At 48.4% G+C, this 27,802-nt stretch overlaps 10 protein-coding genes across 10 annotated transcripts, besides 2 other annotated features; 4 read left to right on the top strand and 6 right to left on the bottom strand.

Moving 5' to 3' along the window:
• Positions 1 to 1,373: 1,373 nt before the first annotated feature.
• P170DRAFT_450358 (amino acid transporter) lies at positions 1,374 to 3,087 on the top strand (the record flags this gene model as incomplete). Its single annotated transcript, XM_024851118.1, has 7 exons — positions 1,374 to 1,555; positions 1,617 to 2,035; positions 2,083 to 2,223; positions 2,270 to 2,484; positions 2,535 to 2,732; positions 2,810 to 2,953; positions 3,004 to 3,087. 7 exons carry the CDS (start codon positions 1,374 to 1,376, stop codon positions 3,085 to 3,087), a joined length of 1,383 nt encoding a protein of 460 aa, XP_024699464.1.
• A 1,069-nt stretch (positions 3,088 to 4,156) lies between these two features.
• P170DRAFT_313886 (uncharacterized protein) lies at positions 4,157 to 5,903 on the top strand (the record flags this gene model as incomplete). Its single annotated transcript, XM_024843270.1, has 2 exons — positions 4,157 to 4,327; positions 4,362 to 5,903. Coding segments are annotated over 2 exons (1,713 nt in total), but the record flags the coding sequence as incomplete, so codon positions are not given.
• A 382-nt stretch (positions 5,904 to 6,285) lies between these two features.
• Positions 6,286 to 8,335, bottom strand: P170DRAFT_513410 (ankyrin repeat domain-containing protein; the record flags this gene model as incomplete). The annotated part of the gene is made up of 3 exons (XM_024855106.1): positions 8,101 to 8,335; positions 7,450 to 8,047; positions 6,286 to 6,868 (listed from the first exon to the last, which is right to left on the bottom strand). The coding sequence occupies exons 1-3, from the start codon at positions 8,279 to 8,281 to the stop codon at positions 6,286 to 6,288; spliced, it is 1,362 nt and encodes a 453-aa protein (XP_024699466.1). The 5' UTR covers positions 8,282 to 8,335.
• Positions 8,336 to 8,526: 191 nt separating this feature from the next.
• On the bottom strand, positions 8,527 to 9,323 carry P170DRAFT_440511 (uncharacterized protein). The gene is made up of 3 exons (XM_024850096.1): positions 9,248 to 9,323; positions 9,097 to 9,192; positions 8,527 to 9,034 (listed from the first exon to the last, which is right to left on the bottom strand). Exons 2-3 carry the CDS (start codon positions 9,143 to 9,145, stop codon positions 8,859 to 8,861), a joined length of 225 nt encoding a protein of 74 aa, XP_024699467.1. The 5' UTR covers positions 9,146 to 9,192; positions 9,248 to 9,323; the 3' UTR covers positions 8,527 to 8,858.
• A 401-nt stretch (positions 9,324 to 9,724) lies between these two features.
• Positions 9,725 to 9,767: a sequence feature (Protein overlapping with rRNA (P170DRAFT_440513, PLB44166.1) was converted to a misc_feature.).
• A 76-nt stretch (positions 9,768 to 9,843) lies between these two features.
• Positions 9,844 to 10,091: a sequence feature (Protein overlapping with rRNA (P170DRAFT_440513, PLB44166.1) was converted to a misc_feature.).
• A 157-nt stretch (positions 10,092 to 10,248) lies between these two features.
• Positions 10,249 to 11,101, bottom strand: P170DRAFT_281198 (uncharacterized protein). The gene is made up of 2 exons (XM_024843190.1): positions 10,699 to 11,101; positions 10,249 to 10,635 (listed from the first exon to the last, which is right to left on the bottom strand). Exons 1-2 carry the CDS (start codon positions 10,935 to 10,937, stop codon positions 10,449 to 10,451), a joined length of 426 nt encoding a protein of 141 aa, XP_024699469.1. The 5' UTR covers positions 10,938 to 11,101; the 3' UTR covers positions 10,249 to 10,448.
• Positions 10,896 to 14,160, bottom strand: P170DRAFT_392240 (killer toxin alpha/beta). Its single transcript, XM_024845966.1, has 11 exons — positions 13,817 to 14,160; positions 13,611 to 13,769; positions 13,426 to 13,535; positions 13,292 to 13,365; positions 13,139 to 13,238; positions 13,037 to 13,079; positions 12,841 to 12,978; positions 11,778 to 12,789; positions 11,658 to 11,714; positions 11,416 to 11,606; positions 10,896 to 11,295 (listed from the first exon to the last, which is right to left on the bottom strand). Exons 1-11 carry the CDS (start codon positions 14,099 to 14,101, stop codon positions 11,266 to 11,268), a joined length of 2,199 nt encoding a protein of 732 aa, XP_024699470.1. The 5' UTR covers positions 14,102 to 14,160; the 3' UTR covers positions 10,896 to 11,265.
• A 1,703-nt stretch (positions 14,161 to 15,863) lies between these two features.
• Positions 15,864 to 18,446, top strand: P170DRAFT_416613 (uncharacterized protein; the record flags this gene model as incomplete). The annotated part of the gene is made up of 12 exons (XM_024847131.1): positions 15,864 to 16,198; positions 16,254 to 16,310; positions 16,366 to 16,495; positions 16,551 to 16,966; positions 17,036 to 17,161; positions 17,224 to 17,297; positions 17,349 to 17,425; positions 17,484 to 17,506; positions 17,559 to 17,598; positions 17,658 to 17,794; positions 17,868 to 18,026; positions 18,152 to 18,446. 12 exons carry the CDS (start codon positions 15,864 to 15,866, stop codon positions 18,399 to 18,401), a joined length of 1,824 nt encoding a protein of 607 aa, XP_024699471.1. The 3' UTR covers positions 18,402 to 18,446.
• A 385-nt stretch (positions 18,447 to 18,831) lies between these two features.
• Positions 18,832 to 20,452, top strand: P170DRAFT_416616 (uncharacterized protein; the record flags this gene model as incomplete). The annotated part of the gene is made up of 2 exons (XM_024847132.1): positions 18,832 to 19,368; positions 19,438 to 20,452. The coding sequence occupies exons 1-2, from the start codon at positions 18,908 to 18,910 to the stop codon at positions 20,450 to 20,452; spliced, it is 1,476 nt and encodes a 491-aa protein (XP_024699472.1). The 5' UTR covers positions 18,832 to 18,907.
• A 2,913-nt stretch (positions 20,453 to 23,365) lies between these two features.
• Positions 23,366 to 24,285, bottom strand: P170DRAFT_430081 (oxidoreductase, short chain dehydrogenase/reductase family; the record flags this gene model as incomplete). The annotated part of the gene is made up of 4 exons (XM_024847928.1): positions 23,366 to 23,455; positions 23,517 to 23,814; positions 23,888 to 24,183; positions 24,238 to 24,285. 4 exons carry the CDS (start codon positions 24,283 to 24,285, stop codon positions 23,366 to 23,368), a joined length of 732 nt encoding a protein of 243 aa, XP_024699473.1.
• A 2,404-nt stretch (positions 24,286 to 26,689) lies between these two features.
• On the bottom strand, positions 26,690 to 27,644 carry P170DRAFT_316692 (Di-copper centre-containing protein; the record flags this gene model as incomplete). The annotated part of the gene is made up of 4 exons (XM_024843286.1): positions 26,690 to 26,860; positions 26,924 to 27,302; positions 27,357 to 27,453; positions 27,527 to 27,644. Coding segments are annotated over 4 exons (765 nt in total), but the record flags the coding sequence as incomplete, so codon positions are not given.
• Positions 27,645 to 27,802: the final 158 nt, after the last annotated feature.

Here is a 27,802-nt window from a genome sequence, read left to right on the forward strand (position 1 = left end):
TTTGATTGATGAGACAAGTGTGTACGATCGGTGACGATAATGCCATAAATCCTAATAAATGAAAGAAGGAGAAAAAGAAGATGAAGGGAAATAGAAAGAAATAAACCAAGAACAGCAGCTTGACATTGTTGCTCTCATCTGAGGCCCAATAAAGCTTCCATATACCGATTGTGCGAATGCTCAAAAGTCACAGCATAAACCCGTAGTCAGATAAGTAGAACTACCAATGAACACAATATCTTTTGCAGGGCAATCAGCTTCAACCTGTTCAGCTGATATAATTCCTTTCCTATGATGCTTGCCATGAACACATTTCCATGAGCATGGAATATCATTGTCTAAACGGGAAAGTGACTCCGCGGGAGTTCCTACTCTGGAAAGAAGAGTAACAACAACATCTACAAATTCGCGACAACCTAACAGTCGCCACGTTCCTGATATAGAATGGAACTCCGAGAAAAGATAAGTTTTATCTGGTATCATAGTAGATTTGATTATCATCGGGTAACTGAGGTCAAGCCCTAAATTCGTCGATAATAATAACATTCAAACACAAATATTTAGGAAATAAGATGGGCACTGACGGTATCATGGAGTGCAATAGGCTAGATAGCGTCGGTAGGCTAGTAAAAATAAATACTTGGCTACCTAGGGCTCTCAAGCATCGGACAACTGATGCTGGCATGCCATCGGATAGTGGCCGAAAACTACGAATATAGTGAGCCGGAGTTACTTGCCTGGGGTTGGCCTCTGACCAACATCTATTACTCATGAAATTTAAAACAGATACACATTCAAGGAATCTGGGGTTGTGGGACCTGGGGTAGAGCGGGGGCATCATCTATCACGATCCCATGGATTGCGAATGGGTTTCCATGAACACTATGCACCACACCAACGTCTATTCGAAGCATTTTAAACAGACATACCCAACTACGTAGTGTTGGTATGGGCTGTGAACACTATCGTAGACAGCCATTACAATGCACGCTATAATCTATGCATTACACAACAGCCATCCTATCTTTTGATAAACGGCATTTGACGGATAAGACGACTCCACATGGCAGTGCTCCTGTCCTTAGGCTACCAACCATGCTCCAAGCCACTTCGTCTGCGTTGCGAGGGAATCCACATCCCCCTCACGGCGGATCTTCCTGTCCATCCCGTCCGTCGTATTTGGGACCCCCAAGCGTCCGCTGCCTTCCATTTCTCTGTCATGTTTGACTCTCAACATATATCTTGCATATATCTAAACAGTTAAGCTGTGCCAAAAGCTTCCATATCCCTGTTCTTTATACGGCACCTAGTACTATCTAAATCATCTTCTCGAGTGACTAGAGCCATCGCCAGCATTCTACCTCCTTTTCAACATGCCATCACAGATAATAGACCTCCCGCCCCCAATCGACATCGAGAGCAATAGAGACGCTAGAGAAGACGACCCAGCGACGACAACAGATCAAGACCAGAAGGTGGATTCAACGCAACCAAGACAAGACGCATTTGGTGATGAAGAGTTTGCAGAGGTTAGATACAAAGTGTTAAAGTGGTGGTATGGAAACAATACTCAACGTCCTTTATTCCTTGCGTTGTAAACTGACATCTTATGATAGGCAGTGTGGTCTCCTTCTAGTAGCCGAAACAATATCCCTGGGAGTCCTTTCATTACCTCGAGCCGTCGCAGGGTTAGGCCTTGCTCCCGCCATAGTCATCCTGCTCAGCTTAGGACTGTTGGCTTCCTACACTGGCTACGTTATCGGCCAGTTCAAATGGAGATATCCGCATATAACTAGCATGGCTGATGCTGGAGAGGTATTGATGGGGCCGTTCGGTCGAGAGTTGTTCTTCACCGGGCAGATTCTGTTTCTGATCTTCCTGATGGGGAGCCACATATTGACGTTCACGGTCGCTCTCAACACCCTCACCAACCATGCCATATGCTCTATTGCTTTTGGAATTGCAGGATTTGTGGTGTCACTTGTTCTTTCATTGCCACGGACGATGAAGAATATGTCGTGGCTATCGTTGGCCTGTAAGAAACTCTCGACAAGCGGGTCTTCTCGATACTAACGTCAGAAGCATTCATCAGCATACTGAGCGCTGTTATCATCACAATGATCGCAGTTGCCATCCAACACCCTGGAGCAGTTGCGAAGGCCACAGTCGAGACAAATCTCGTCAATGGATTTACCTCCGCCTTGAACATCGTTTTATCATACGGTATGCTCAACGCATGATTACCAAAGACCCATCTAACATTCCTCAGCAAGTCACAACGCGTTCTTCAGTGTTATCGCTGAACTGAAGGACCCTAAGGACTTTCCCAAGGCTCTCACTCTGCTGCAGTGCATCGATATTTCCATTTACCTTGTCGCAGCCGTTGTTATATACACCTATGCCGGGGATAGTGTTGCATCTCCAGCGCTCGGATCACTCTCTCCACTGCTGTCGAAGATTGCATATGGAATCGCACTACCAACTGTAAGATTAAACATTCTCTCACCAATGTCAATAGTTAACAAAGGGTTCAGATCATCATTGCAGGTGTCATAAACGGACACATTGCCTGCAAATCTATCTACACTCGGGTATTTGCGGGTACCGACAGAATGCAGAAGCGAGACTTCGTTGCAATCGGATCTTGGATTGGTATCGGGGTCGGCCTTTGGATTATCGCCTGGATTATTGCATCTGCTATTCCGGTTTTCAGCAATCTTCTCAGTTTGATGGTAAGAATATATCCCACACGGAAGGATGGAACCTTTTATTCATATTGTCTCTTGAAACATCTATCTAACTGCGACAGACCGCGCTTTTCGCTAGTTGGTTCAGTTTCGGTGTTCCCGGGGCGTTCTGGCTCTTCATGAACAAGGGCCTGTGGTTTGCATCGTGGAAAAAGATCGCTCTGACATGCCTCAATATATTCTGTATCCTGATCGGTTCGATCATGGTTTGTCCTCCTGCCTTCTCCGCCCAGACTCGGATTCTAATAAATGATAGTGCGCTCTCGGTTTATATGCTTCCGGAAAAGCCATCCATGACGACCCTAGCAGTGCCAGTTTTTCATGTGCTAATAATGCATGATGGAGAAGATGCCATTTTACGCTAAATTGATTTCGGAATTAGAAACCACCGGTTAGGTATTTGTATTGAAGGTAGTTGATGGGTTATTCCAGATATTATATGAAATCGGAGACTGTTGTCTCCTACAGTTTGGCTGTACATAGTGTTTTTGATATTTCCCCATGGGACAACTATTTCCTCAAATCTAGGCGCACTGAAATTCATCTAAGGGCTACTTTCTACTAGACCTTTCGAAAGCCAAGATCTGGGCCTGTTACCACTTTTTCATTCTCGTAGCTACATCAGCCCCCGAGGGACCCAACAATATGCAGGCACTCAATGAACTTTACCGGAACCTGACCGAGATGTTGACTTCATCAATTTGTACAAAAGTCATCCGGGGGTTATCCTGAACCAACGAAACCTGCTCGGCGTGTTTCAAGCCAACCGGAATCTCCTACCCGATTTGTGCCCTCCCGTTCGGTATTTCTTATCTCGGCTCGGGCCGACATGCTGGCGCCGAGAATCCCGAGTGAATCAAACCCATGCAGTTTGATGTATCTTTTTTGTTAATTTGGTTGTTCATGCTCTGGAGTTTTGGTCTCCGGTTGCCAGATATGGGCCTCGCAGTTATGGTATCTTTGAACTGCCTACCAACTGCATAGAATGGTCGAATGGGTGACAATTTTGGAGATTTAAGGTCGCGTGGGAATCAGAACGTGCAGCGGAAGGAGCTTCCACTTGCTCATTGCCGCTTTTGGAATGAGTCTCCGGCATAAGCGCTGCCCTCTAGCTCGGCTTTCGTGAACTCTACCATAGCAAGGTGCTTGCTTATGTCGCATGTATGAGGCAAATGACCTCATTGGATGGGTCTAGAATGCATACAACAGCTGGGAGCCTAGTCGTGATCAGAAGGAAAATGCTACGTACCCTAAGAAGCAAGGGCGTCCGAACCGGGGCATGAAGTATGAATTATATAGATATTAGGGTGTGTTCGGTTGGGTTGGTGATATTGTGGATTTGAATGTTATCCTGTCAGTTGATTCTTTGAGTAAAAGCAACCATGAACACCCCAACGGCACCGGTAAGGAAAAGACGCGCTACAAGGGCTTGTTGTCATTGTCGTGGTCGCAAGGTCCGTTGCGATGTCATGGAGTATGGTTCGCCGTGCACAAATTGTCGATTAGATAAAGTCGATTGCATGACGCTTGAAAGGAGAAGGAAGAGGTTAGTGCTGGTTCCAAAGACATTCGCATCGGCTGTTTAATTAAATGTCATGATATCTTTAAGAACAGCGGATGAAATCAAGAAATGCGAGAAGACTTGTTCGTCGGGACGGCCCCGCGCCCCTATTTGTGAGATGCCCACACAATCTCAGCATGGGTTGTGTTGCTAACCCGGTCCCAGTGCGTGCTCCGACCAAGCCAATGAGTATCGAAAGCGCCCAAGAGGAAGAAACATCGCCCCTCCTTACGCGCGGTGACGAAAGTGGATTCATTCTTCCACAGTATACTAGAGCTTTACCGGAGCATCTAGATCAGGATGATATTCGGTTCTTGGCAAAGAAAGGCGCTCTCTCGGTACCCGCGACATGCTTGAGGAACAAACTCCTGACCAGCTACGCTCATCACGTCCACTCAGATATGCCATTACTGGACCTCGACGAGCTCGTACGACCCATCATTACGAACGATGTAGACCATCCAATTAGCCTACTTCTTCTGCAAGCAGTGCTTTTTGCAGCCGCCGCATTTGTCGACATAGAGGACCTGCAAGACGTTGGATTCGAGTCGAGAAAGCATGCTCGAGCAACTTTCTATCGTCGAGCTAGGCTCCTCTACGAGTTTGACTACGAGCAAGATCGAATAAATCTTGTTCAGGCACTGCTACTAATGAGTTACTGGGAGGAAAGCCCAAATGGACTGAAAGATGGATGGCATTGGTTGGGCCTCGTGTTATCAGTAGCGCAAACGATCGGATTACATCGCAAGACCGAATCCGCAGACGGAGATAGTATGCGAATAAGAACACGCCTTTGGTGGTGCATCTATACGCGTGACTCCGTCATGGCGCTGGATATGCGGCATCCTATGCATATCAGCAGTATTGAGTTTGACACACAGCCATTGATGATTGATCATTTTCAGCTGGAATTGTCTGAGCCGACAGTTAACTCGATTGGGTATTCAGGCCTCCTTGGGAATGCTGAACATCAAAGATCGCTTGCGGTGATCTTTATTGCGAAAGTGACACTTTGCCACTCCGTGAAACATGTGCTGGAGTCGCAATACTCGGTTGAATTTGATACTTCAGCAAGAGTGGTTCCGAGGCGATTTATTCAAGAAGAAAATCAAGTATCAAAATGCGCACAAGGTCTGAATCGCTGGGTCTCGAGCCTGGCACCAGAGGCACGATATGCATTCATGGATATAGCCAGCTTAACGAAAGCCGAGGGTATTCTACATGTCCAACGCTCGTCTCTTCAAATGATTTATTTGAGTCTGATGGGTGCATTGTACCGACCTCATATACATTCCGAGTCTACGAATCCCGACGTTCGAGAGCAACCAGTACCACAGCTATTCTTTGCCGCTCGAAAAACCACAAGCATCGCTCAAAACCTGCAGTCCTTGGACTTAACGAAGTTTCTCCCAGCGACGGCAGTGACCGCCTTGTATTCTGCGGGAATAACACAGCTACTTGGTGTTCAAGATATTCATTCGCAGGGTGTTTACATTCAGCATTTGCGCCAGGATTTATATTTCCTAGAAGGGTTGCAGGATATATACCCCACTGCTGGTTCGGCTGCTTCATTTCTGGAGGCTATTATTGCCCGGATACTCCCGGTCTATCCAGAGGAGTCGGTTTCTTGTCTAGACTCGCAAGGCTGTACGGACTTGCAGAACAACACGAACTTATCAATGGCATCCCAACAGTCACCCTGTCCAATACATGACCGATCAGATGGGGAGATAGCGGAGGACACCGAGTCTGCCTTCTCAGGCCCTAGCCCAGAGAGCATTTCAAGCAGAGACTTTGGGACGATTCACGATAATTTCCTGGTGGTTGACGTTGAATCCGAGGTTACTCTAAGCCAACTGATGGGTCTGACTAGCTCGAGTCTAATGGATGTTTGTAAAACCAGACATGAATGACAAGGAGTCAAGATTTTGGTTCTAAGATCGTCGATTTCATTATCCGTCACGAGACTTAATTTGATCAGTCCTCATTATATACATCCGGTAATTCTACTCCTAGTTCAGCTAGATAATTCGCAACTTCTGGCCGAGAATCAACACATTCAAATAGAATATCTTCATCAAGGACATCAACACATGCCCCATACTGAACAAGCAACTTCACAGTCTCAAGGCTGCCAAGCACAACGGCTATTGAAAGCGGCGTATCCCCGCTCTCGTCAACGGCGGACACACTGGCCCCGTTTTCGAGAAGAAACCTTACGATCTCTGACTCGTTCTCAACTTCTGCTGCGATGTGCAACGCCGTCAGTCCGCTCTTCGTACGAGCCCCTATATCGTCACCTCGTCGTAAGAGCTTCTCGATAAAGTGTCTTCCACCGATGAGATGCACAGCAAGATGGATGGGCGCGTAGTCTCGTGGAAAATAATTCCATCGCGCTTCCGACGCCTCGAGTTCAGCATAGCTGACTTCGTCTCGGAATGGCCAGGCATTTGCTGCTTGGAAGTAAGATTCGATGAGTTTGGGATGTGATGCTAGTGGAAGAAATTGGTCGAAGATGCTTTCACGGTCTGGCACTTTGGATGTGTAGACTGAAACCACCCTAGCGGCACATGGGAGAAATGGGTATGTTTGAAATAGTTGCTGCAGAGCTGCAGCGGATTGGCAGGGACCAGAAAGGAATTCTTCCTGACATAGGTACTGGAAAGAAGCCTGGACTAGGGCACGGTTTATCGCGCCTTGTGGCTGTCCTTATATGTAGCTTTGTAATAAGGGCGATTTGATTCGCATCTCCGAGTGTTTGTGCGAGATAATCATAAGCCCTCGGCATGCCTCGATGACGTCTGAGATCGTGTGGTATCTGCCGTCCGGATGGTCAATTTGTAAGAGTTGTAGAACTTCAGTGATTACCGCAGCTGTCGCAGGATACCTGAGTTCGTGTAATTTGCCAACTATAGGGAGCACACGGCTGGCAAGAGGGCCATATACCCGTTCTATATGGCCTATTGTGAATTCGCAGAGGGCGGCGATTTTGTTAGATTCAGGCCGGTTTGATATTACTATGAGTGCGTTAGACAGGGTCGTCAGCAATTCAGAGGAGTCCATGTTTTTTCGAAGAGGGAGTGGCGGAAAGCTTGGGGTCTTTTATTAGCATATTTTCTACTGGCGATTACGAGAGCATACCGGCCATCAGTCAAGCTCACAATGTCTGTGAGCACCTTGAGAGCATCATTTCCTTCACTGGATTGCAGAATTGTCGCCTGATTAAATCCTGCTTCGTGTAGGACTTGGCGTTGCTGGTCTTCACTCGATGCTTGAATTCTCAATGTCGAGATTTCGGAGGTGTCGGTGATGGAAGGAGGCGGATTTCGGCTTGTTACTAAGACATGAATGTTTCTTCGGTGAGGACTTTGTCCTTTCAGGTAATCGAATATCCCTCGTACCGCGGTCTCGGACGCATTGATGCCATCCAGCACAATGAAGGTATTATGAAAAGCCGAGAGAATATCATCCAGTAATTTCCCAGAATAATCGTCCCACAGAGGATAAAAACCGGAGGCATTCTGCGCACGGTCGGCAATAGCGGTTGCTGACTCCGGTACCTGGGCAGCAAGCTGCCTGGCAATAGAACAGAGTGAAAGTCCAAAGTCGGCAATGTTCCACTGAGGTTGGTTAGGGTCAAAGAAATAAATTGCGGCGCCTTGGTATTTTCCAGGGTCTCTCGGGACCGAGCGAATATGAGTGACTATCTGGGAGCTAATGTATGTCTTTCCGGTGCCAGCTTATCATAGATGTCAGTTAAGGAGTGTAGCCTTTTTCATGAAGGAAACATACAGGGACCGTGTCCCCAGAATACCCGGAGCCCAGATCCATGAATCCATTCCTTGATACAAGAGCTCTTTAAGAACCAATGTCCTATCTGGTCAACTTGTTCGAGACTTAATGTTTCTTGCCACTCGCCCGTGGAGTCACCGGGACATAGCGTTTGAAGCATTTGGTCTGATGGCGATGTCATGATAAATGACTTGAATGGCTGGTCTGAAAAGAAGTTCTCTGCAGTGGATGGAAATAATGGCTTATAATGTCGGAAGTAACTTTCTGGGAGACTTTTCAGTCGTGTGGCTTGCCACCAGGCAGATGTAGGATGTGATCGACATTGTTGCCTAGTTGCATGCGGTAACTAGCTCGGTAGACGAAAGAAGTGGGAGGGAGCCAAGCGACCAAAAAAAGATTGAAATAATTTATTTTATATAATTGTATGCATAACGTAACAGGGTCAAATCTGAATGTAGGTAGGAGATAGAATCCGCGTACGTTCCATTCACACCCGATCGACAATTCTGGGCTTTGCCGGATCCAATTCTGGGACAGCCAATAATACTTCTTCTCAACCAATCAATTGCTATTTCCTTCCATTCCCTCTATGATCATTCAGGAATAAAGAGAAGAAGAACATAGAAGAGCATGTCGCAGGTAGTAGTCAAACGTCCCCGGCGAACCATGGGAAATAGACTCGATACACAAAGCAGCCAGCCTTCAAGGTGCATTTGCTTCCATCTCACAAAAGAATACCGAGTATAAATCTTGAATCGCTACCCATGGTTTAGCCACACAGCTATTGCAACTCCCGATGCAACCAGAGAGGCCAAAAGTACGACACTTGGAACTAGTAGACCAAGCATCGCCATACTTGTCAGCGTGGCAAAGATGCCTCCTGCCGGGGTAAAACCACCGTACATCCACGACTGGAAAGCCGCCGCCAATGAGCCTGTTGCAGATGTTATCAAACGATTGATACATGCCACAATCAATTGAATGTTATTGTTTTACCTGATACAATCCCGGCTGGACCAAATCCCAGGCCAAGAAAAACAATCATCACTACGGTGAAGGTAATCCACCACGCCGTGATAGCAGCCAAGTTGTCTGTGACTCGCTATTAGTTGCCGAATCACACTCATCATGTCATGACGTCTCTCACCCGGGCGTGAAAGCCACTGTAAAGCCTTCTGAGACCATTTGTCCCACGACCAAGATTCAGAAAGTTGGTCCGCCACTAATTGATAGAAGCCAGCGCGAACGGCGTCAGCCCGGGTAAAGTTAAGGCTAGCGACAAACAGACCCAAAGGTTCCATTTCAATGGGGAAAGTGATCTACACTGTAGATAAAAGCTCTTGAATGATTCAAATCGAGAAATTCAACATATGTCGTGGACAATGCAGAGCTCCCGCCTTTCTTATATGAGGCACCGAGAGCCATCTAGAAAGATAAGCGCCCAGCTTTGCAGGGTAGTTGGGATACTTGCATACGCGCCCGTGGGCTGTGCTTTTCAGTGGACAAAAGAGCAAGAGATCCCATTCCATTGTGGCGCATATACGACCAAGTGTGTTGGGTGGATACAGACTGCCTGGGTGCTGCTTTTCTCGCTAGTGACGACAAGGACGTACTTGACTGGGTAATGTTCACCATCCGCTGCACCATTAGCGCGCTGACCTTCTTGGCTGAACTTATGTAGGGCATTGTTGGCCTGTTGAATGTCATGAAAGTCTCATTTCTTACTCGGAATTGAAAACAAACCACAGCCTGCATATGCACTGTCTTGTTGTGGCTATCGGGCGAGAGACACTCAAGAGTTCCGGTCGGTCAGCCTTGCAAGCGGCTACAATTTAATAATAGCATTCAGCCTACCTACCCTTTTGTCGATCGAGAAGGTCTTTTTATTCACTTCCACCGTTAATAGGCAGGAAAAAGCAGAATACGAAAAACAAAAAGATAAAAACATACAACAGCCGGGATTCGCTGGTGGTCACCCACCCAACTACTAACCGGCCGGCGTGAGGCTTAAGTACGGCTGAGCGGACGGGAAGCCCTGTTCTCCTCACCCTGTGGTCGTATGTACTTGAAGCTATCAAAGTATGGGACATGTAGAGCGAGATATTGAATCGATGAGTACTGAGGGGAGTTAATATCTTGGCAACCACACAACATTATTGATCCCCCGTACCCAGCTAAATAAGGAGAAAATCGCGATAAGCTGTAAAACCTCTGGAGGATAAAGACTGATAGGTATCAGGATGAAAGATGACTTGTGCAGAATAGATTCTAATATTGCTCAATATGCCACTAGTCATGTTTGTGTTTGTATTTGGAGTGGCGCGTTTAATATTTTACCGGAATGTGTCTTATCCGGACATCAGGTACCTCGTCTCTAAGGGCTGTTGCCGGAGCCTTTGGCAAGGCCACCATACTGCATATAACCAGCCATTCCAGTCTTGACTGTGCGCACTGTTCACTTCCCGGCTCACGAAACGAAGAATCTGGTAATTGTTGTTGCCCGCCTCTTGGAGTGACCCGAAAGGAAACTCTTCCCTGATCGGTAGCGTCAACGTAAGCTTGTGCCTGCGAAAAGGGAGCTCGGCCAAGGATACATACAGATTGCAGCGAGGATGAGCGCCGCGACCTGTTGGCCACCCTGGCGGTCGGGCTGTGAGGTCGCGGTACGCCGGGTCGCGCTGCTGGTACCATGTTTCGGCATATGTACTCCCGAACCTGCTCTGGGCCTTATGATAAACCTTCTTGCCGTCAAACCCAACTTCAATCGCCCAGCGCATATTATCGCAGATCTGCACAGAAATCAAGGTTAGTATACTGGAGCTGTTCCCAATTTTCATCTTCAACTTACATTGGGAGCCCTTACCTCGTCGAAGCCGAGCCCATATTCACAAGTGTAAGTGACTTGGCAATCCTCAGTACCTTTCTTATACACGACCTGCTGATAGCGGCCAAATTTTCCCTTCGGTTTGCTCGGTGTGTGATTGGGTTGCGTGGGCTTTTGCCTGCCGATTCCGGCAGGCCCCTGGCCGAGTCAATTCATAATATCATCTTGGAAGCCATAAAACTTGCTGCCCTCCACGTCACTTTAGGAGTTACAAGACTCGCCGCCGTGAAAGAAGGTATTAAATACCTTAATGAGACAGGCGATCACAGCCAGGCCTGCTATTAAACTTTCTCCAAATATGCCAAACACGTCTAGAGAACATATATCAACATATTAACAAGCACCAATCTAGGTATTCATGGTGGATACTGGATAGAAATGAGGGGGGGGGGGGGGGGGGGGGTGCACAGCGGGAAAACCGTAATACTTACCGAGAGAAAAGCTATTACGCTGGCTAGCAGGAAAGTCTGGCAAATCGCCCCTAATTTACTGGGTTCGCTTCTCATACTGAACTCCTTCTGGTCTTCATCTACTGGGCGATAGTCGCCTAGCAACGATAGACCGTCGGTGTTGGCGAGCTGGGAGGGCACGAATCCAGAGCAGCAGTACGACTGCGCTCCACCTGGGGTTTTGTTTAATGCTACGCCGTAGGGTCCTAGAATGGGCCACGTACCGGTGCAGGTGAGGTTATTGTTGATGCGCAAATCCGTGTCCTCTTCGTATGAATTGGCTGTGCTCCTGGTTAGAACATCAAGGAGTGTATGAAGGAACAGGAAGAAGACCCCGAACTCACTGTTCATCGCAATCAACTCTGTGCCGCTGGGACAATATCCGGTCGAGCAGGCCATGCCCACTCCATTCCAGCCATACCATGAGCAAGTCCCAGTGGTTATCCCAGGCGCACAACATAACGTGCGAACAGTGCCATCTCTGCATGACTCGTCGCCCTCGATGTTCGGAACCTGCCCTTTAGCATACGCGTGCGAGGTATAGCGCTCAGCACATTGGTTTCCGCAGAATGTCCAGTAGCAAGAGTTAGCAATTGTAGCAGCCCGCTCTATTGATCCCTTTTGTTCCCTGAATGTCTTTGCATCGGCAGGAGAAACACCATTTGATGGTCCTATACCCATCATATCGTTTGAACTGCTATGGTCCAAGTCATCAAGGTCCACTGCCCAGATCAGCACGCCACCAAGACATAGTCTGTTAGCTTCTGCTATCTTCATCTGGATCGTCTCCCCGTCGTCGTATGAGACCCACTGATCGCTATCCCAGGAAAACCACTTGACAGCGGCTTCAGCGTCAAGAGTTGAAGTAAGGTGGTTCTTGGTAATAATACGCCGGATCTCGGAATTAGAAAGTGTCCCTGATGAATTAGTACACTCCCCAGGTTTACCGCCGTAGCTAAAGATGCAATTGGGCTGGTTGCAGCTTGGATCCTTGAGCGTAAATGAACGGCCGTACCACCCAAGCCCAAAGTTCACCCGAGACGGATCCACATCGTTTCTCCATAAGAGATCAAGACCTAACTTGATTTCAGTGATATTGGTATGGGGGCGGACATAAGGGCCGGTGTTTTTGTTAGAGGCGTCCCACACCCCGTGGATATCATATGTCATGATGTTGAAGAAGTCAAGGTGCTCCTGCATGCCCTGCAGGTCAAACCATCGTAGATACCAGTAGGATGCTGGTAGAGTGACACTAATGCCGTACCTTCCCTTAAAAGCATTCTGCATGTCTCGAAGCAGCTCGACAAAGTTAGCCGTGTCGTCAGGGATACCACCACGATCATCGGCTCCAGGATACTAGTTTTCCGGTCAGCAAGAGCTGTTACCTGGAGCAACTATAACACTTACCTCCCAGTCAAGGTCAACGCCGTCGAAGCCCCAGGTCTGCATGAAATTGACAAGCGAGTTAATAAAGGTTTGGCGATTCGCCGCACTACGCGCCATGTCGCTAAAGGCTGTCTGGGTGTTTGGGGAGTTGGTGGCGTCCTTTAAAAAGAAAATGTCAATCGACGAGGATGCTGGAAACAAGGTTCTCTGATCTTACGTTGAAGCTCCAGCCGCCCACAGCAATCCATGTCTTCAGTGACCTGTATTCAAACTCAATGAGCTTTAGCAATAAATGGGAGTCTCTTTGTACTTCACGTACGGCTTCTTGGATTTGAGACCTGTAAGCTGAGGGTAAAGGGTTTCGTCATTTGCGCTCATTGGAAGTATCTGGAAAGTTGTCGGATGGAAGAATGCAAATGCTTGCTGTGTGTTAGCCATAATAAAGGCAGAATTGAGGTGGCGGAAGGCTTACCAAAATTGAGGTGTGTCAAGGACATAATATCGATGTCCGACGGTTGGCGCTTGTCGCATTTCCGCGTGGATGACCTGTTAAGTTTCTCCCATCAGCGTGACCTTGTAGAGTGATAAGACTGGCCCTTGGCATACCAGCCCTCATAGTATCCGATCGTTCGCGACATACTTTGACCGCCGCAGGATGGCTCTTCCACGGAGCCGCAGCCACCGTATCCCTTCTGGCAGCCAGTCCGACAAAATTCCTGGTGAGAATCATGCGCATTAGCGGCTTTCTGTTTACAAAAGAATGGCATAGATAGGATTGGAAGAGCGCCCACCTCAGTCGTTCCACAGAAACCATACTTGGAGCAGCAAGCATTCAGAGGGCACGTTGCAGACTCTGGTAGGGCGTACTGTCCGCATTCGGCCTTTGCATCACAGTCCGAAATGCAAGTGTCTTTGCCACACTCGTCGGGCGAGAACCCACAGATTCCTTTCTAGCAGTCGGTTAGATCGAGACGTTAGTGAAGGTAACTCATCTCACCTTACTGCAGCAAGCACCATTGACACAAGGAGTACCTGGCGCACAAGTGCCTACAGGGAGCTCATCCCTCTTCACAAGGGAACGAACATCTTTGATTAAGTCTTGAAGCGCGCGGACCAAGGGGTTAACCGATTGACCAGACACATTTTGGAAGACCGGAGTTGAACTCGAGTGAGCAGCATACAAAGCCTTGTAGACAGCGCTGTTGTTGTGAGCGCTTGACCCGGAAACAGCAGTTGCTGCCGCCAGAAGCCCAGCGAAGACGGTTGCAGGATGAACATGCATCGTCGCTCTTGCCGTAAAACCAGAAGAACAACGGTCGCTTCCACGTGCTCTTGTCAAATGCCTGCCCTTAGCTATTTATTCGTCGGCCTTTCATGGAGTCTCAGAACCTCTCATCCGAGGGATGCTCTGGGCCGGACCCCAAAAGCGCAATACTCTACTGGAGATGAGCACCGCAAGCAAGCGATTCCAAATACAGTAGGGGGCTCCGAAATGCAAAGTAGCCTTCTCATGAAATCGCGCATCCTAGCGCCTCCTCGACAACGGACGTTGTTAGTTCCATGTTGACCCTGGTCGCACCCCCCGGAAGCACTTGAAGCTGTAGCGCATGCCTGGCTCAGGGCGGGCACTTGGCATGCGACTCGACCGGCGGGATGTGCCGATCGGCCCTGGCCAGACCCTTGAAGGTCTTCCCCCGACTCTCCGGGCAGATCCGTGGGTATGTGTGGCATGGCACTGCAGATCCGGTGTTGCTCGGCTTTAGGGCTTAGAATCCCCTTATTTCTGCTCATCCGGAAAACCTCCTTCACATGAATCTACCGAATGTCTTAATACCCGTTGGTTCAACACTTCAACTGCGACGTCCAAAAAAACTTGTCTTTGATCTTATTGGTTTGCCATTAGCGAACTTCGCAAAGGGATGGGGAGTACGCATATTGGAGTAGCCCAACAGTAGTTCCGATCGAATTCTCTTAGCTACATTAGCGCCTCAATTCGCTTAACTGAGAGAGGATACACGGTGGCTTGAAGGTGTAAAGATTTGGATGTTCTTCTGTCTGTAGTTTCTAACATTCTCCACGTACGTTGCTATGATTGGCCCCTTGATGCTCCTCTGCTATAGGTCTACAAGCTTATGCCTCCAGTTTACACAGCTTGGGAAGTATTTCCTGACTTTATATTACATTAGATTAAAGATTCGAGTAGAATCGCACGTGGCCCTAACAAAGACCAGACAGCTTACAGCTGTACCGCCCCACCGGCCCAAAGGTCGCCCTATGGCTCAGATGAAGCCCTCTGCTGATATTTCTTTCTCTGATGCAGGATCCTGTAGGACACATAGGAATCTCGGCGGCCTTGGCGGTCGGTGATCAAGCTCGAGTTGTCTTAGCTCCATAACAGCCCCCCACATATTATCGAATCTCGCTTGACCTATAACGATATAGTCGCCGGCTCGGGCGATGGACTCACGGGGACGCCGGGTATCTCCCGCCGAGTTTAAACCCCTTTTCCCTGGCCCATGCGCCACCGTTGCCGAGTTCGAGTAAGAGAGTGTAACCACTTACTAACCAACGTTTTACGCTGGGTGCGCAACTATACTAGTATTATACTAACGGGCTTGAAAACTACATTCTGGAGGATGACTGACTTATCCAAGGCTATTAGATTGATTTCCGTTCACTATCAAGCCAGAGATACGAAACTAGCCTTGGATACTACCGAAGCGCTTACCTTGATTTAATTCACCCCACTGTGTTTGGAATACGAAATTGATTCTTAATGAATCCCGAGAGATCCCTCACCTGTAATCCAACCCGGCTGGAGGCCCTGATTGTCCCCGACCTCAAGCAGTTATGCAACGCGCAGGGCCAGCCTTGTCCTTGACGGGTCTGTTGGGCATCTGGCTTTCTCTCAGCAGTCCTGTTCAAAGCGCTTTCAATTACTACCAAGGCCTAGAACCCAGTGTTGTGCAGAAAGCCTATACTCTATCCAATAAGTGTCTTGGGGCCTTGTGAGCTTTCCAGACTTCTTACCACGAGAAGAGCGCATGCTAAAATATCGACTCAGAAACCGGACAATAAATTGCGACAGTCTAACAGCTTTCCAAGCTTCCAGGAACCCAGAACAATTCCGTAAATACATCGATTTCCGTGCACATGCTGGACCTCTGTTTTCTGCGCTGACATTGACTACAGGGTGGACCGAGTCAAATGTCACTGCACTCTGTACTACGGGCTGTGCAAATTCATTGTCTGCATGGCTGGCAGCGGTAGAGAGACAGTGTGATGGCGAAACGTTGCTATCTACAGGGGGCTACCTTTTGCCAAAATCAATTCCCACCGACTATCTGCAAGGCCATGAACTGGTCTGTCAGCAGGATACGTATGCATATGTGAATGGCCTAGATTATCTACTTGCTAACCAAGCCACCATGTAGTTCATCGAACTGGTGCTACGTTGAGTCTCTAACGTGGCAAGGCAGTGACTATATCCGGTACGAGAACCCCTTCATCGCATCGATGACAAACTATTGGCTAATATCCGGACAGCTACTCTGATATGGCATGTCATAATGAAAACGAGGATGAGATGCCGCCCGAATGTAACGACCCGTGGTTTTCAACATCGTTCATCACACCGGAGATGAAGGACATCACGCGCCTCTATGACAAGGACTTGGTGAGCCCTCAGCGTCATGGCCAACATAGGTAACTTCCGGCTAATGCTTCCGCAGCTATGTAGCGAGTGTTTCATTCAAATCTGGAGGCAGCGACTCATGTCGTCTAGACTCCCCAAAGACGAGTTTACAGATTACCTCCTGGAGCAGTACGAATCAATCCAAGAATTCTGCTCTGTATCACTGCCCGTTTCAACCTACAGCTCGACTCTTTTCATTCGGCCTACCATCCCGACTTCTACCGTGCCGGCCACTACTGTTCCCAGTACTCCAGCCACAACCGATACCTGCGATGGCCAGTTTGTGGAAGCAGATGACGATAAACGACTTCCATGCCTCCGAATGTCTGATACTTACAATGTCAGCACAGGAACACTTGAGTATATCACCGGCTCATATAGCTGTTATTTCGAGGGCGTAATATGTCTCCCAAAACCCTGTGAGCTGGATATTGTCTATGGGAGTAATACATGGTAAGGCCTTTAATCCGGTTAATTCACTACTCGGTGAAAGTTTAGTCCTCGTCCTGACGGCACCTACAGCGAGGCGCTCGCAGCCAAGTACTCGACCGATGACTCACCCGTGTCTCTGACTCAGTTTCTGGCATGGAATCCGTATCTTCAAGGTACCTGTGACCGCGTAAATCATGTTCAGAGAATATGCAAAGGGTCAGTGGTATTGTGGAATTTCATCGCAAGACAAGATACTGATATTGGTGGATCATGAACAGGCCTCCAGGTGGTCGCTTTAAGCCTTCTGGTGTAATAGCCGTACCGACTGGACCAGGCGAATATTTTACAACAGGTAGCGATATCCTTGAGGTGAACAGGGAACTTGATTAACAGGACCTCTTAGCTCACCCCGCGGAGCCGACACAGCCTGGCACCACCGAGAGTTGTGGCCGGTACTACAAGGTAGCATCTGGGGATACGGTATGAGGGCCTGCCTCTCATGGCATTATCTATGTTATCGGTATCTAACGCTGTATAGTGCAACTCCATCGCCCTTCGATTGTGGGTTTGCTCGCACCCTCGTGTTGATTACAGTATTGACCAAACGAGATAGTGGCATTACCGTTCCCGATTTCCAGGATCTAAATACACAGGCCAGTAACCGAGGAGCGAGCGTCTCAGCTGCTGTTATTGACTGACATCTTCTTAATAGATCTGGGATAACTGTACCAACCTCTGGCTCGACTATGATGTCTGCGTGGCTCCTGTATCCGCAACTACTGTGTCCGAGAATGGCACATGCGGGCCATCTTACGCTAACACTATCTGTGAAGGGTCCTCATTTGGAGAGTAAGTAATGACTGGTCCCCAACAACGAGGGGTATATCGCGTAGATTTCATCATTAACAATTCCAACCCTCAGCTGCTGCTCCACGAGTGGATACTGCGGAACCGGGGTTGAATACTGCAGGCCTGGAAACTGTGTATCCGGCGCATGCGAACCTAATAACGGGGCCACGACCAATGGGACCTGTGGCCCAGACTGGGGCTATACAACGTGCAGTAATCCAAGCTTCGGCCGGTAAGCAAACCTTCTCTCGCTTTTCATATTCTCTTTTTTCTCATTCCCATTCCGTTTTCCTTTCCCCATCCAGCTCACCTGGCGGAAAGTTCGCTGCTGACGCTTTATTTCTTTATACGCACCAGTTGCTGCTCCGTCTACGGATACTGCGGCAACGGCAAGGAATTTTGTGGGCCGGGACTATGCTACTCCGGCGAGTGTGACCCAGACATGGGAGGCCCGAGCATTAATGGAGAGTGTGGCCCCAGCTTTGCGGGGAGCAAGTCTTGTACTGGAACCCAGTTTGGAGACTGCTGCTCGGTGAATGGGTATTGTGGGAGCTCTGACGACTATTGTGGTGCTGGGAGCTGTTACTCTGGTGCCTGCAAGTCTTAAATGTAAGAGGGGGTGTAGTTACATATATATTGCCATACACGAGATTGGATAGACGAGAAGCAGAGTGAAAGCTAGATACACAAGCAGACATGTGGCTGCTCACCCAAAAGGAGACGCAGGACTGGTCACAAGTAGAACATGCAGTTCTTTCTGGCAGGGCTCTGATATCGCTGGACAATTGAATTGAAATGCTTGATTCCTTTCTACTCTTTCGCTGCAGAAGGTCTAGAGATGCAATCTCTCCATGTGGGTCAACAGACTTACTAGCTACATCCAGCCTAAGGACGTAAGCCATACAAACGAGCTCGAACAATTTCCAATCCCTGTCCGTGAGTCATGGCCAAAATTCCTAGTAAGCCACGTGATCTCTAGGGGAAATCCCACGTAGCGAGTTGCCGGAGATCCCTGAACTTCATTACCACTCCTTGTACCAGCCGCCACATCCTACCTCTCTCCTTACTTACCATTCATATCAAGCAGTTCAGCTGCCCATCCGCTCCATTTCGATGGCTTCTTCCGAGCATAACTTGTCCTCGTCAACCCCAGCTCGCGCCCTCACCAATGGATGGCCTCGCATAACTGAATCCAGTCCAGTCCGAGACCTCGGCCCTGGAACCATGGATTATGAGCGCTGTGCAGCCCTACACAATGAGCTTCTAACCAGGGCTGTCAAAGGCCATGGCGGCGAGATGCCCTCCAAGCCCCTAACCTGGTGGGAGGCCAGGGAGCCTTCTGAGGAAGTTGCCAACAGTCTCCACCCGTGCTTGATAGAATTCCTGAAGCGTGCTTGGGATGAGGACGTGCTTCCTCCTTATTTTAGGCTCTTTGCCTTCCTTGGTGGGTTGAAGTCTCCGAATAACTTGCGGGATGGAGATGTTACTTGGCATGAGGAAGAGGATGAGGAGGGAAGGCTTGTCAAACTCTATGAGTCTAGTCACTACCGAGTCTCAGATGATGAGGGTATTTTGTATGGCTTTATTCCCTCAAACTATCCCATGGCTGACTTAGAGCCAAGGCGGGCTGACTTGTTGATTAGCTTTGACCAGACGACTCTAAAAGCAACCTTTATTGAGGATATTAACGACACCAGGTTTATCACCAGGCACGAATGGAGCTGGATGCCTCTGGAGGTTATTCTAGATTCATATCTTCAAATGGCTGACGAAGAAAAGGCGCAGGCAGTCTCCAAAGATCGGGCAAAACTACTAAAGATGGACTTCCTCCATGGGTTGATGGAACCCTGGATAATCCATCAGTACACAAAGACGGACCTAGAACGGGCTACCACTGCTTTCAAGCGGCTCGTGAGAGTAATCGAATCTCGAATCCCGGACAGAGATGATCATACTACTGTCATGAACTTGCCATGGCATGATCCAGCAACATTCGAGGACCAGTGTGTTCTGCCCCCCTCATCATTCGCCCACGAGTTCCTACGATCCATTTCCGACTGCAGCGTCCGATTTCGCTACATCGCGCCGGGGATCCGATTCCCCACTGTCGCCGAATTCCAGGACCAACCCTTTACGGATTTTGTTGCATCGCCGCATAACCACCTCGGCCAGTACCCTGGCAACTGCCCTCTCCGAATCCTTCAGATTGACGACGCAGAGTATCCTCAGCCAGTAGCGCATGGTAAGCATCTAGGCATCAACAATATCGCTGCCGGATTCTACATCCCTCACGTTGTGGTGCCATGCCCACTATTCTGGAGTAACGGATGTCGACTTCTACTACCCTATGCGATTGGGGCTTTAGGATGGGCTCGACTCTCGAATGGACAACCGTTCGGGTTAAGCGACTGCGACTATATGGAGGAATACCCAGAGCCTCGTGATGATCATGGGGACTTGTATCAGGCTGGGACCACAAATGGTATTACGAACAACCATCGAGTACAGATAGAGAAGGTGCTGAACAACTGGGCTGATCGGGTTGAGAGGGGCGATTGGGAAGTGGATGGGGATGGGGTCGCGGGGGGGATTGACAAGTTTCGAGAGGCGGACACGGAGGCGCATTGGCAGAAGTATTGGATCCCACCGTCCTGGTGAGCTCCGGGTAAAGATATCTATCAATTTCTGTATAATCTCAGGGATTCAATTAAGGATAATAAACATCTATGTATCTATTAATACTCGGTCAACTTTAAAAATAAAAACTACTGAGCAAACTGGATTTCCTCTCTTCAATATAGAAATATGAACAAAAAACAAAAACAAAAAACATACAACAGCCGGGATTCGCTGGTGGTCACCCACCCAACTACTAACCGGCCGGCGTGAGGCTTAAGTACGGCTGAGCGGACGGGAAGCCCTGTTCTCCTCACCCTGTGGTCGTATGTACTCATTTCAATAGAGTTATGGGATATGTAAAGGCTTTAAAAGTAAATAGCCAATGTAAGGTATCACCGCACCAGCGCGAGGGGTCTAGTGAACACAACCTGGTTACTGTTTTTACTTTTATCAACTCATACTCGGTATATCTTGCTTTCTGATCATAGAAAGCATCAATACAACACTAATATCATGATTATCCATTGCTTTCTTTCTTGCGCAAACGGAGTTTCAGCATGCAGATAACACTGTCACACCAGACAGAACAATATATATTTTACAGTTCCCATTTCCACCATATCTCCAATTTTTAATGTGGACCGCACGAACTCAGGTCTGAACCAAGAATCCCTCCAACCTTTTCATCACATTTAGGGCTTTCTTAAAAGGTCTCATGATTATAGTTTGGGTGAGATTCTTCTGGCTAGTTGCTTATAAAATCGAGGTCACAAAATGTGGAGTTGGTTTCGGGTGTTGCTATATTTTGTGCCATTCTCAAGATCGGGATTTCAACACGAGCCCAAGAGGTCGCGAGAGATTTGCACCTCATCCTCGATGACACTAAAGCCTTTCTAAATAACGTGCACTAATGCAGCTCCATCGGCCAGTGATATGTTGTACTCCCGAGTGCGAAGACCAAGTGCACAGTTTGTCAAGTTATTCAGGCTGGATTGGAACCTTGCTTCCTCCGTAATGGTGTTTGAGTCGTAATCAGCTAGATTCACACCGAGCTTCTTGTGGCTCAATTCATATACAGGTTGCTTTACGCCTGCAATTAGACGGGCCTTTCCTAGGGCAACATTTGCCTCGAGCGGCATATTGATCACACCACCTCTTTCAGGAGACATGTGTGGTTTTAAGGACATATTTAAGGGTGAAAAAGGTCCATATAGGTTGATGGTACATGGCACGGACTGCAGTGTATCAGATGAATAAATGTTGAACGGTATATTATCGCAGCCAGTCAGTTCAGTCAAGGTGGGTATGTCTTTGCACTTAGCCTAGAACCCCAAGGACTGAAATAATGACCAAGTACAGTTTCCAGATGGACAAGCAAAATCAATGTCTCGGGCCCCTGTCCAAATGTCAATGTTCAAAGCTTTAGCCACTCTCCGCTTCGTAGTTAAACTGGCGTGGATACCGGATAGCCCAGCACCATGTATTAGAAGATCTTTAACCATACGTACGCACCGCAGAGACATACATGTCGCCTCCCTTCACCAAACGCCATAAATGGTTTGATCATGAGCCGAGTCAACATCAAAAGCGATGGCACTGCATTATCTGCTCTGAATTCACGTCCATCTTGAGGGAAAGGTTCACTACGCATCTCCAGAGGCAGCACGGGACAGTTGTCACGGCTGTACAACTTCCACTGATCACTGATGCTGGAAGTAGAATCCAAGCCTACTTTCAATCAATCAATCAATGAATCAATCAAAATTCTTTCAACCCGATAAAGCCTATCAATTGAAGCAACAGGCTATGCGGGCGCTTCTCCAGCGAAGCACAATCTTGCTTCAGTACCCCTTAAAAAATCCACAAACGCAGTAGACAATCAAAAAGCAAAACAAAACACAACTAAAAAGCAGCTGCAACACGCCTGCCGCGGGCCTACTGCGCCTCCATGGCGCCTCCGCTCCTTCTGCGCTCCCCTATTTACTTATTCCACCCCTGTATGAAAATGAATTCAAATCCACTTTGGTGAAGAGGAGTCTCCACAATGCATAGATTGGAAGCCGACATCATGTGGATTCAACAACTCCGCTAGATTATCCAGGTGCCATTTAGGGAAGCACCTGGAGCACCTTGCATTATCTGCATTACCCTGGTTAGAATAAGACAACAGCACTGAGGACGGTGACTCTAGTGAGAGTTAAACTTTTGGGGCTCCTATTCCGCTTCTTAAGTCTTCACGCTTTGTTCCTCGTCTTCAACAGGCTTGCGAAGCCGCAAATCTACTTCTTGAATTTTTGTCATGCGCAGCGTCAGCCCACTGAGCGCCCAGGGAACCAGGTCTCCACAGCCCAGCGTGGATCCGCGACTATCAACACCCGAAGTCGACTGCACTAAAAGGGATGGAGTGCGAGTTTTCAAATCAGAGAACTGAGATTATTAGCGCTTCCAAATGGAGTATACTGAGCAAACATCGAGGAACGCCGACATCAAACCATCAACAAAAGCTTCGAATCATTGAGAAGAAATTCCTTTAGGTCAGATGCGAGCAGGAGTGCTCAGGGAGAGAGAACTTCTGCGATATCAGTCAAGCAGAGCACATATTGCACTTCCGCTGGCGGACTTTGTTTAAAGAGCCCAATAATCGACACTGTATGTACGCTAGAGGATCCTTCATATACGGGACATATCAGTTAAACGAACAAGCTGAACAATCCGTGGCTTCAAGGATGGAGGTAATCGTCATCGAATCCAAGATTCTCTGAATGGACCCTCAAATACAATAGGCGTGCCGATCTGCCCGCGTTGGGTTTGGCAATGAGACACTGAGCTCCGAATTAATCTATTCCAGTGAGATTGTGTGATAGAATCAGAGACTACGCTGCATTAGATTAAATCTACCCCTCATCCCGCCGGAATATGGCTCCAAAACGTATGATCGACCGACCTTGGCCTCTACCATTTCTCCACATATGGGCGCAGATCCAGCTCGAATCCGAAGGTCGTTCGGGGCTGCGTGTGCAAGTGCCAGTAGGAGTCCGCGATCTGGATATATCAGTTTTCTTCTTTCTTATATTCATAGTTTCGATCAAGACAAAACACTCACAGCATCGGGATCAAGTTTGGCGTCTTCGTGTTCGAACTTCCATTCCTTCGTGCGGGGAATATCAATCACGCCGTCGACGATGACGTGCGCAACATGCACTCCCTGAGGACCGAACTCGCGTGCCAGCGACTGGGCCAACGCGCGCAGAGCGAATTTGCCCGTCGCAAAGGCCGAAAAGGTTGCAGAGCCTTTAACGCTGGCTGTTGCGCCCGTGAAGATCAAGGTGGGTGGGTGCGGAAGGTGCTTTGCCTTGAGAAGCAGAGGGAGTGAGCTTTTGGCGAAATTGAACGCTCCCTTTCTGTAGGTATTGTGTTAGCTCTGCTTCCGATTTGACATGTTCTGATGGCAGATAGTCTCGATCTGCAACATACCCTTGACTCTCGTATCCCTGCACAAATTCCTCCTCGGTCAGCTCCAAGAACGGCTTTCGCACGAATCCGCCCCCGGGATTGAACACGGCCGCTGCGAGAGGCGCATCTGGATATTTCTGGGTGATTTGATCGAATGCGGATTGGACGCTGGCGGAGCTCGTCAGGTCGGTACTGATGCCGATGGCATCGCTGCCGTTGGATTTGATTTCATTGACTAGGGGTTCGAAGTTGGCTGGATTCCGAGCCAAGACTGCGATCGAGTATGATTTTCCGAATTTGCGCGCGATAGATGCACCCTGAAAGCTTTAGTTTGGGCTATCTGGTTGATCTGGGTGGGTTGAAGGACATACAGTGCCGGGACCGACACCGGCGACAACAGCGATAGGTTTGGCGGACATGCTGATAGTATTGATTTGTAGGTTATGGTTGAATTATGGTGATGATAATTGCTCGATAAATCGAGGGGATGCCTTTATATCGAGGCGTATGTCGTCATCCCAGGCGGGCGTTGAGCAAGCGGCGCTTAGAAATCGCTGCGGAGAAGATCAGTAATCAGAATGAGCTCATCTGGTGCAATCCAAGCATCGCGATTTCTCTATCCGACCCTACTTACTGAGCCTTGCCGATTATGTATCGGATCGAAAGGAGCTTCGAGCAGCATGGAAATGACGATTGACAGATGCTCGGGAATCCTTGCAAAAGATGCGTCATGTTCTTGATCTCGAACGGCACAGCTCAGTTCTCCGATCTCAGTCTCCACAACTTGACAACATCCTGCAGGACTGATTCCCTCCCGGTTGAAGCATGAGTAGGGATGACTGAGGAAATTAATGACTTCTGGTCTGAGTTGGTAGTGCTTCCAGGAAGGGGTTGATCTTGCTCAATGTCCGAGGTGGAGGGGTGAAGAGAGGGGAGAGTGTAGAAGTGAGAGTCGAGGTGAGGAGCCAAGTGGCTGGCATGTGCCTAAGGCAACCATATACTTCGACTTGCCATGCTCTCGTGGCGGATTCACCCGAGGAAATGACCGTTATCCTATATTCCTAAAAATCCCCAGTATTCATGCTTCCAAAGGAGTCTTGTCATGAGTTAGTGACTTACTTGTATTTTTGATCCAGAATCCCATCCCTCCAAGCTGCCGAAGAAAAACCGTAGATACATATTGACTGTCAAGTTATCTGGATCAGGGGCGTTCCTTTTGACTAAACTTCGTTCTCGATTTCTGTATTCGTAGCTTCATGCAGTTTCTTCCGGCTTCGGGGAAGATCGTCGATCATTTCTCATTATTTCGATTTGATGACTGTAATTCAGTATCCTTAGTATGATATTCTGCCGACTTGAATTGAATGGTGAAAACTTACTTCGTAATCCAAGCATTGTGTCGAGAAAGATCGTAAAGATTGGCAGGTCAAAGCTTTCGAGCTTTTTGGAAGTAACTGGTTGAAAAAAGCCGCAAACGAGATAGTAGAAGAATCGCGCTTGATGCAAGAGCTGATCTGCTAAGAAAAGAAACCCGCGATCCAGGCATCGTGCCGAGAAAGATCGTAAAGATTGGCAGGTCAAAGCTTTCGAATTTTTGGAAGTAACTGGTTGAAAAAAGCTTCAAACGAGAGGGAAGAATCACGCTTGATGCAAGAGATAATCTGATAAAAAGAGAAAGAGAGAAAGAGGTTTGTGTAACCACACCCTCGAAGAGGGCTGGTGTCGGGCTAGTAAGGGCTATGAGAGGGAAAAAGGACGGCGGAGATGAGGCGAGGCGAGTTGGGGAGATCGAACACAACAAGAATCCTTGCAGACTGAAGACTAGTCGGGGCTGCTGAGATTCGATGACAGATTGACAGAAGACAGACACGGTGTTTCCGAAGGTAAGTTTGCTATAGAGACTTTTTCGGAGGACTTCTTGCAAGTAGTTGGACGCTACCGATCGAATTGGCGAGAAAGGAGAGCACTTGCGGAGTCCGCATGTTGTCGATAGGTGAGACGTTGGCTTCACGCAGGTAATCGGGGAGGGAAAAGCAAATGACAATGTAGGCGAGGTTTGATGAGGATTGATGGGTTTTGATGAAATAAAAAAGGGAAATCTGAATATAAAACCACACTGCGAGAGAGGTGATGTTAAGGGTAAGTAACGGTTATGAAAAAGGACGGGGAGATGAGGCGAGGCGATTGATGGAGCAGGGGGCGAAAATATAAAGAAAAACCAGTTTGTTCATTATAGAAACGAAGGAGCTGGCGGGAAAACGGCAATACTGGGGGTTTGGGAAGGAGAGAATGAAAGTAGAAGGGAGTGCGGGAGTTTCTGGTGAGTGAAGTAGTGAATTCCCAATGAAGAAAAGACCGTCGAGGTCACCGCGTGTTTCTCTTGACTACAGCCAGCTTTAGGGGCCTACAAAATCACCACTGTAGCCAGTCTTGAGCAATTGCATTCCTGATAAACGCTCACGGCACTTCTATGTCTGTTGTATTCGAGATATTCCCCCCGAAGCCGTCTGTTATACCTGCCACCGTTCGAAGCCAGCCATCCGACAATGAGGAAGTAACACACTGGCTCCGACAAATGAAAGAAGGCAATATAATATTATATTAGCAAACCCTATTTAAACTGAATGATTAATAAACAAAACTAAGTAATAACCTACAATAAAGCAATAGGTGCATTCTTAAGCTACAGGTTTGTAGCGGATCGGCCTTCTAAGATATCTATTGCTAGAGCTCTACTCTCTAGAACACCTTAAAATCCATGAACATAGTACTACCGACTCCAGAGAGAGGTCGTTAAATTCTACCACCCACCTAAGTAGGAACCACAGTCGAATCATATGTATAACACAGAAAGCCCCTCTCCGTATCCATCACATCCATCACCGTCACAACCCCTTCTGGGCCCAGAAAATCCCCAAACTGCATAACATCATCGACAGCCGCATCCTCATACGTGGAATTAATATTCCTCATCCCACCATACTCCCAGAGCCGCTCGCCCAACAGCTGCCAGGTCAACCACACGCGATCCACCTGGCCATGGTGCAGGAAGAAAACGGGATCGTTCGGCGCCGTCACTTTCACGAAATCGCCCTGCACCACGTAGGGAATCGTCAGATGCGACATCGTCTCGACGGCCATCAGGAAGTCGAAGTATTCTTGCTTCTTGCGGATCACGCGCTTTAAGGCATCTGGGCGCACGGTGAGGTTCCCGACGCGGGCGACGGTGGCGGCGTCGAGGAACCCGCGCGAGAGGCAATGGGGGTGGTAGACGCCGTCGTAGTAGGCGGGGGCCCAGTTCGCGAAGGGGCCTTGGTCGACGCAGCCGCCGGTTCCTACGCTGGGGGAGGACGAACCGCTAGGACCGAAACCGTCGTCGATGTTCCAGACGGGGGAGCCGGTGAGGTTGCGGTAGTCGAGGCTCCAGTCCCAGTATCTGATAGGCTATTAGAGTGGGTTGAATTACTAAAGAGAGAAAGGAGGAACCAACGGAAGAGGACCGGTGTAGTTGCTGTATTGCTTCAGGGCGTTTTCGTAGGCGTGGAGGAAGTATCGGTGCCAGGGCAAGAATTGGGGGCCATTGTGGGCTGTCATCGGTGATTTTGGTTAATGTTTTTGCATTTTTTTCAATTAAAGCTGACAAAAGAAGTAGGCACATACAGTAGTTGCCAATGCGACTGTGAAGATAAGAGAATTCATCATGCACGGTAATATTAGGGTTCCGTGGAGACAGGTGAGTCGTCAACCCGTGAGCGGCGGTGATATACGCCCTCTTTTGGGCACGACTGAGAGTCCGCCATTCGGGTCGGATCCGGGGATAAACACATGTATTTTGAGATGTGGGAGAAGAGAGGGAGAGGAAGAAGACGGCGATGAAGGCGATGACGGACACACAGGCAACGACGCCCCCAGCACAAACCGGGGTGACTCTTGCGA

Source organism: Aspergillus steynii (genome assembly GCF_002849105.1).
Source record: "Aspergillus steynii IBT 23096 chromosome Unknown P170scaffold_9, whole genome shotgun sequence".
In the NCBI taxonomy this organism is placed as follows: domain Eukaryota; kingdom Fungi; phylum Ascomycota; class Eurotiomycetes; order Eurotiales; family Aspergillaceae; genus Aspergillus; species Aspergillus steynii.

Coding starts and splice junctions, on each gene's coding strand:
- P170DRAFT_440511 (XM_024850096.1), bottom strand. CDS start 9,145: ATGATTGTTTTTCTTGGCCTGGGATTTGGTCCAGCCGGGATTGTATCA. Junction 9,035..9,096: donor TCCAGCCGGGATTGTATCAG/GTAAAACAATAA, acceptor CATCTGCAACAG/GCTCATTGGCGGCGGCTTTC.
- P170DRAFT_281198 (XM_024843190.1), bottom strand. CDS start 10,937: ATGAAAATTGGGAACAGCTCCAGTATACTAACCTTGATTTCTGTGCAG. Junction 10,636..10,698: donor GCTCATCCTCGCTGCAATCT/GTATGTATCCTT, acceptor GCTACCGATCAG/GGAAGAGTTTCCTTTCGGGT.
- P170DRAFT_392240 (XM_024845966.1), bottom strand. CDS start 14,101: ATGCATGTTCATCCTGCAACCGTCTTCGCTGGGCTTCTGGCGGCAGCA. Junction 13,080..13,138: donor GGTCTCAAATCCAAGAAGCC/GTACGTGAAGTA, acceptor GTTTGAATACAG/GTCACTGAAGACATGGATTG. Junction 12,979..13,036: donor TGGGCGGCTGGAGCTTCAAC/GTAAGATCAGAG, acceptor TTCTTTTTAAAG/GACGCCACCAACTCCCCAAA.